Source organism: Silurus meridionalis, chromosome 20, assembly GCF_014805685.1.
Source record: "Silurus meridionalis isolate SWU-2019-XX chromosome 20, ASM1480568v1, whole genome shotgun sequence".
NCBI classification, from domain to species: domain Eukaryota; kingdom Metazoa; phylum Chordata; class Actinopteri; order Siluriformes; family Siluridae; genus Silurus; species Silurus meridionalis.
Window position 1 is genome coordinate 16,779,517 of NC_060903.1, and position 6,189 is coordinate 16,785,705.

The 6,189-nt window shown below is 41.0% G+C and overlaps 1 protein-coding gene across 1 annotated transcript in view; it reads right to left on the reverse strand.

Moving 5' to 3' along the window:
- Positions 1–662: 662 nt before the first annotated feature.
- sall3a (spalt-like transcription factor 3a) overlaps positions 663–6,189 on the reverse strand; it is a 20,944-nt gene continuing 15,417 nt past the window's right edge. Inside the window, exons 2-4 of the mRNA XM_046876499.1 lie at positions 3,529–6,189; positions 3,072–3,409; positions 663–2,378 (exon numbers count right to left, since the gene is read on the reverse strand). The exon at positions 3,529–6,189 is cut by the window's right edge and continues 489 nt beyond it. Of these exons, the coding sequence (XP_046732455.1) occupies positions 1,947–2,378; positions 3,072–3,409; positions 3,529–6,189 (3,431 nt within the window). The 3' untranslated portion in view covers positions 663–1,946. The remainder of the gene's footprint in view (positions 2,379–3,071; positions 3,410–3,528) is intronic.

A 6,189-nucleotide genomic window follows, 5' to 3' on the forward strand; every position in this document is an offset into this window, starting at 1 on the left:
TGAAACAGCGTTTATCTTTAATACAAGTCGTTAAATATATAAAGCAACAAAGGACTAATGATATGTGAATTGTTTGTGATTATGTATATATAGTATGTCGTAGCGATATCGAACACATTATCATGGATTGTTTGTAGCTTCTCAGGAGCTTATTTTAACCAGATTCCCCTCAATCTTCAATGTGACAGTAAACAGATTTTTTTTTTTTTTTTTTAATAAAAAAGCATGACGTGTCATTCTTTAATAAATAAAACAAGTCCGAAGCATCTGCGATTCGAGCGGACGCTTCAGGATGTGCCGTTATAGGAACGTAATTATTTTCAGGGTGCCTGTTTTGCTTATTTCCCTGTTTCCAGCAAACCCTATTGTGTTTTATTCCTTACACACTTCATTGTTTTAATTTCCTTAAGCTTGAGGTGAAGACAAACTTCCACAAAAAGTGCATTTATGAAAAAGAATTGCTATTACTCCGTTTTTCAGGTGAAACCAGATTAAATTGGACAAATTCGAATCCGGTTCAATTATTTTCTTCCTCAATTCTGTGTCTTTTCTGTCCCTACTTCAGGCTTGTACTGATCCGAGATCTGCAAAAGAAATTCAATATCAAATGCGATTAAAGCCATTAGACAGCAATTAGACAAATGGCATCCAGACAGACGTGATCCTTTCTCACAATTTTATTATTTGATGTGAGTGAAGGGGTGAGGATTTCAGTACAGGGCTGTATCTGTCCCACTCCTTCACCCCTTCTTTGTTTTTTTTCTTTCCAGAAGGTTCTGAGTGACTCCTTTTAAGAACCCCACGGGCAAAATAAAAAAAAAACAAAAAAACCAACAAAACAAAAATGAGATAGATAGTTCAGTCAGATCATTAATGATAAGTCACAGACAAGACCGTTCCTCTAAAAAGTGCATTCACAAACATGACAAATTTCAAATCAGGATATCTTTTTTTCTTCATGATACAAAATATGCATACCATTTTTTTTTTTCGCGTTTTTTTTTTTTTTTACTCTATACACAATAAGTTTCTGTATATCTCTGTCTCTCGTCTTTACAAAGGTTAAAAGCGAGTCTGTAAAGGCAGCAGCTTTTTCAATATTCTAACTTTCTCATCTTGTACCAGGTTCATTTACACCGACATGTGCTAGATTTCCAAATAGAACTTCGCAATGTGTCCACATCGGCCAGATGAAGAGACGTTTTTTTTTTTTTTTTGTCTTTATCGAAAGAGACAGCCGTAATAGAAGTCTAAAGTTTAGAAAAACAAAAACAAAAAGAATCAATAAAATGTTCTGGGGCTGTTAAATATATTTTCTTATACCCGCTTTTTCGTGTATATTATAAATACTAAAGACACCGGACATTAATATAAGACAATGCCAAGAGACTAAATGCAAAGATTAAAATAGTTTAAACATTTTTTTCCATCAAGTATCTACTTCATGAGTGAAATAAAAAACAAAACAAAATAAGCACACGTTTACGACAATGTATTTCGATTTCGCCTAATCCCGTGTCTTGAACCTCAAAACACACACTGAAACAAGATAAACATTAGTCAGTCTATCCACATTGAGATTGTTCTTCATTCATTTCTTCTTTTTCACTTTCTTTTCTGAGATCAACTGAGTAAAGATATTTTTCTTTAATGTGACATAATCCTTAAAAGCAGTCGAATGTACTGTTAAAAAACAATAAAAGTACCATGCAAATCTTGCAAGACGACAAATTCTCAAACATGGAGCGTTTTTTTTTTTTTGTTCTTTTCTTCATAGTCGGAACAGGAGGATGGGGAAATACTTCTACTCAATACCGAATACTATAGATCCAAAACCAACAGAATATCAAACTTTAGCTGTACATAATATAGTACATAAGAGACCAAACTGGATAAGAAGAAAACCTCAAAAGTCTTTACCCAGTCTGTTTGCGTCTTTCAGCTTATCAATTGATTCCAATCTCTTTGTTGTCCTCCAGGAACCTGGAAAAGGGACGTCCAGTTCCCAACTCTAGGCTTGTTTTCTCGAGGCCAGTCATTGGAGGACTGCTGCCTGTGCGTGCCCTCTCCATACCCCCTGACATGCTAGCCAGAGACGGTATGCTGCCCCCTCCGAGGCTAACAGGAAGTGGAGGAATGCCCCCGTTCTGGATGACGGAAATCTCATTGTTCTTCATGGCCAGTCCGTTGGTGATGGCCGCAGCATACTGGTTCCAAAACCCTGGGTCTACATTCATTGCCCGAACTGCCAGGTCTTTCTGAAACATCTCGCTGAATTTCATTGCATCGCCACCCAACAGGGCCATGGGGTTTTCCACTGAGAGACGTCGCCCCCGTCTGGCTGGGGCATTGTTCCACATGTGGGTGCCCATGTGAACCTGCAACCAGAAGGAAAAAATTACAGTGTGAATATTTGTGTAATAATTTATTGAAATTAAGGAGAAAAAATTTATATCTATATAGATAAATCATTTTCAACAAAATTTGAATACAATGATTCCATCTTATATAATAATTTGTTATTTAATTTTGTTTTATTATTATTTAATAATTATTAAACGTATTTAATGTTGGTTAATTACTGTAAAATCTTAAATTTTTAAAGAATTTTTGTTAAAAAGTTTCTCTGTTAATAAATTCCTATTTTAATTTTATTACTTTGCAAACTGCACCAAAATATAAAAAAAGCAACTCTTAAATATCAAGAAATGTAAATTAATAATTGTTATATAATTATAAATATTATATATTTAGATTATTTTTTTGACTTGACCTGAAAACATATAGGTATCGGACATGTTTTTACATATATTTATTTATTATTTATTATTCTTGTTTTATACTATTTAAAAATATTTTTTAAATATGTGCCAATTACAATTTACATCATCATCTTACCAAGCTAGATTATAATTGCATTCTTTATTATTAATGTGGTTTAAATTTCAGTTATGTAAAATCATAAATTTTATAAATACATTTCTATCAAATTTTTATTTACATTAATTCACATTTACATTAAATTTTTATTTACAAAAAAATTTGTTTGCTGAAGTCTGATTTAAGCCTACCTTCAAATTGCCCTTCGTGGTGAAGGCTCTACCACAGATAGAGCAGGCAAAGGGTTTTTCTCCGGTGTGTGTGCGCTCGTGGATCTGCAGGGCACTGGCGGAGGAGAAGTTTTTTCCACAAGAATGGCAGTTGTGCTGCTTGGGAGTCCGGCGTGGTGGAGGCGGTGCCAGCATTGGGTTGAGACCGGGACTCATTGTTGTCTGAGGTGCTGTGGCTGGCACCTGAAGGCCCATGTGCAAGTGCGAGCCCTCGCTCAAAGACAGGGGTTTGCTGTGGCCGTTCATCTCGAGTTTGACTAGGCCTGGGGCTGAGCTCATCAAGCTTAATGGGGTTAAACCTTACCCAGAAAAAAAAAGAAGTGTAAGACATTTTGAAGAAAATATTACTTTAAAATGTATCTAAAACTTTCTACAATTTTTAAAAGGAAAAAACATCACATGACAAGCATTATCGTACCTCGATCTCTTCCTAAGAACAGCATGCTGAACTGGTTCTCCTCTTTAACATAGGGCCTGCTGGCGGGCTGAGCAGATGTTAGGTCTAGCACACCAGTGTGATCAGCTGGTAAAGAACCTGGAGATGGGGTGTCTGACTTTTCAGACTTCACAGTTGCTGTGGCTACACCGGAGTCCTGGACATCATCATCCTCATTGCTGTTATTGTTATTGACCATACCTGGAGACCTGGAACGATGGCTCTCGGGCTGACTATGAGCTGGAGATAGAGCCTGCATAGAGCCTGATGACTCAGACAGGGCAGGACTTCCCACACTGTGACTCTCGATGTCTCCCATGGCAGAGGATGAGTCGTTGTTAAAAACATCTCCGCTTTCTCCACTGATTCCACCTCCATTTTCTGAGGGCTTCAGACTAAAGGCGCGGTTCATATTCGCCGTCGAGTCAATCATCTTCATTTGGTTTTCCAAAGCAGCAATGCTGGAGATGACTGGAGTTGGCGGAGAGTTGCTAGGAGACATGTCTCCGTATAAATGCAACGGTTTTGATAGGTCAATGTCTCCATCTCTGAGATCTACATCATCATCTATGGCCTGTTCCATCTCATCAATCAGCTCATCATCATAATTGCTCATGTTGTCTACACTTTTCTCGTCAAAGTTAAAATCTGTGTCCATGTCTTTAAACCCTTCAGGAAGTGGTGTGTTTGGAATCTGACCTCCCATGTGCATGCGAATATGCTGTTGCAACACTACAGCATTAGTAAACTTCTTCTGACATATAGGACATGAGTGCTGCACTCGTAGAGGTGGCTTTGACCTGTGGACCCCAAAGTGCGTTTTCAAGTTGCCCTTAGTAGTGAAAGCACGGCCACATATTTTGCATTTAAAAGGCCTTTCTCCAGTGTGGATACGATAGTGCATCTTGAGGGCACTCTGACAGCTGAGCACACGATGGCAGATGACACACTGGTTGGGGTCTGTCATCTTTTTGTCAATGTTTTCCACCAGCTGCTGCAGCTTTGAGGTTTCTGATGTTTGCATAGAGTCCAGGAGGCCTCCAAAAGGAAACTTGGCCTTGAACTGATCTGAAATCATTGGAAGGGCAGAATTCGAGCCAGAGGACGGAGGGGTCAATGAATCTGTGATCTGAGTGGTGGTAGTGGTTGTGGTAGTGGTTGTGGATGACAGCACAATCTGGCTCACAGTACTTGAGGGCATGCTGGTCTCCCCAAGCCTGGTGGTGCAGTTAGATGGCAAATGAATCCCCTCTGGCTTCAAAACTGGGGGTACATCACTTCCCATGGTTGGCTGTGGAGATGCTGAAGTGAGAGTTGTGCTTACTTCAGTACTGATAACATTAGGTGACAGAGATGCACACTCACTTGATGGGGGTGATGGTCTTGGAGGTGATCTGCTTATCGGAGTAAGACTTGGTGAATCTCCATACCCCCCTATCATGCTGGGCAAGGTTGGGGGAAGCTGCAGCCCCACTGAGGTTGGAGCTGTGGACAAAACAGGCTTGCTGTCTAGCCATGTGGTAACAGGCTTCTCTGGAGGCAGCGACATGCCATAAGGAATGCCTGAGCTGGTTGGCACATTGTCCAGGTACTCAGGCACTGGATAGGGATTCATTGGAATGTGTGGGTACTTTTCCTTGTGCCTCTGGAAATGGACCTTCAAGTTTCCTTTTGTAGAAAAGCGATTACCACAAATGTTGCACTTGAAAGGCCTTTCTCCAGTATGTGAACGAAGGTGTATTTGAAGGGCACTGTCACTACCAAACACCTTAGCACAAAACCTACATTTATGTTTAAAGAATGGGTCTTCTGAGCTCGGCTTTGGGTCGAATACAGAGACATTAGGAGGTTTTCCCTTGCGGTGCTTCATTAGGGCAGAGAGAGGATCAAGTGCATTGGCTGTGGCTGCAATACTGGCCAGTGGATTCGGGAAGATGACACTACTTGAGGAACTGGGGGGCATAAGCGGAAGGTTGGAAGGGGAGCTCAGCAAGGTTCCATGAGTCAGTGTTGGAGGACTTGACGTGTTTCTAGGGAGGGAAACGCTGCTACTAATGCCAGTTCCAGCACCATTGCTGCAGCTGTTGCTGCTGCTGCTGCTACTTACTGAACTCTGAAGTGGCAACAGGGAAGGAACCACGCTACAGCTGGATGGTGGATATGAGGAATTTGTTGAGGTGTTGCTGTTCATTAAAGAATTAGACAGCTGGCTACCTGTCTGTGAGACATGGGAGTGACCCACTTCCAAGGCAGAAGATAATGAGACTGGGCCTTGGGTATTCAAAGTAGGTGGCACCCTTATAGGGAGCTGGTGGACAGGTGGTGTAATAAATCCATGTAGCTGGAGCTGACCGGGGATTGTGGGAAGGCCAGTGGCAGAAGATGGCTGTGGGCCACTATTTGTATTGTGGTGTGCATGATGGCTAAGAGCCGCCTGTGCAGGTTTCTGCCTGTTCATTAGGGCCACTTGGCTACGGATCTGTTCTATTAGCTGAAGCTGGTGAATTTGCTGCTGCTGTAAAGCCATCAGCTGATCCAGGATCATAGGGATGGCCATGGTGGACATGCCACTAGCTATTGCCCCACGGAAGCTTTGGGCAAATTGTGCCACAGCCACTCGGGTTCCATGCAATGTTTCCAGAG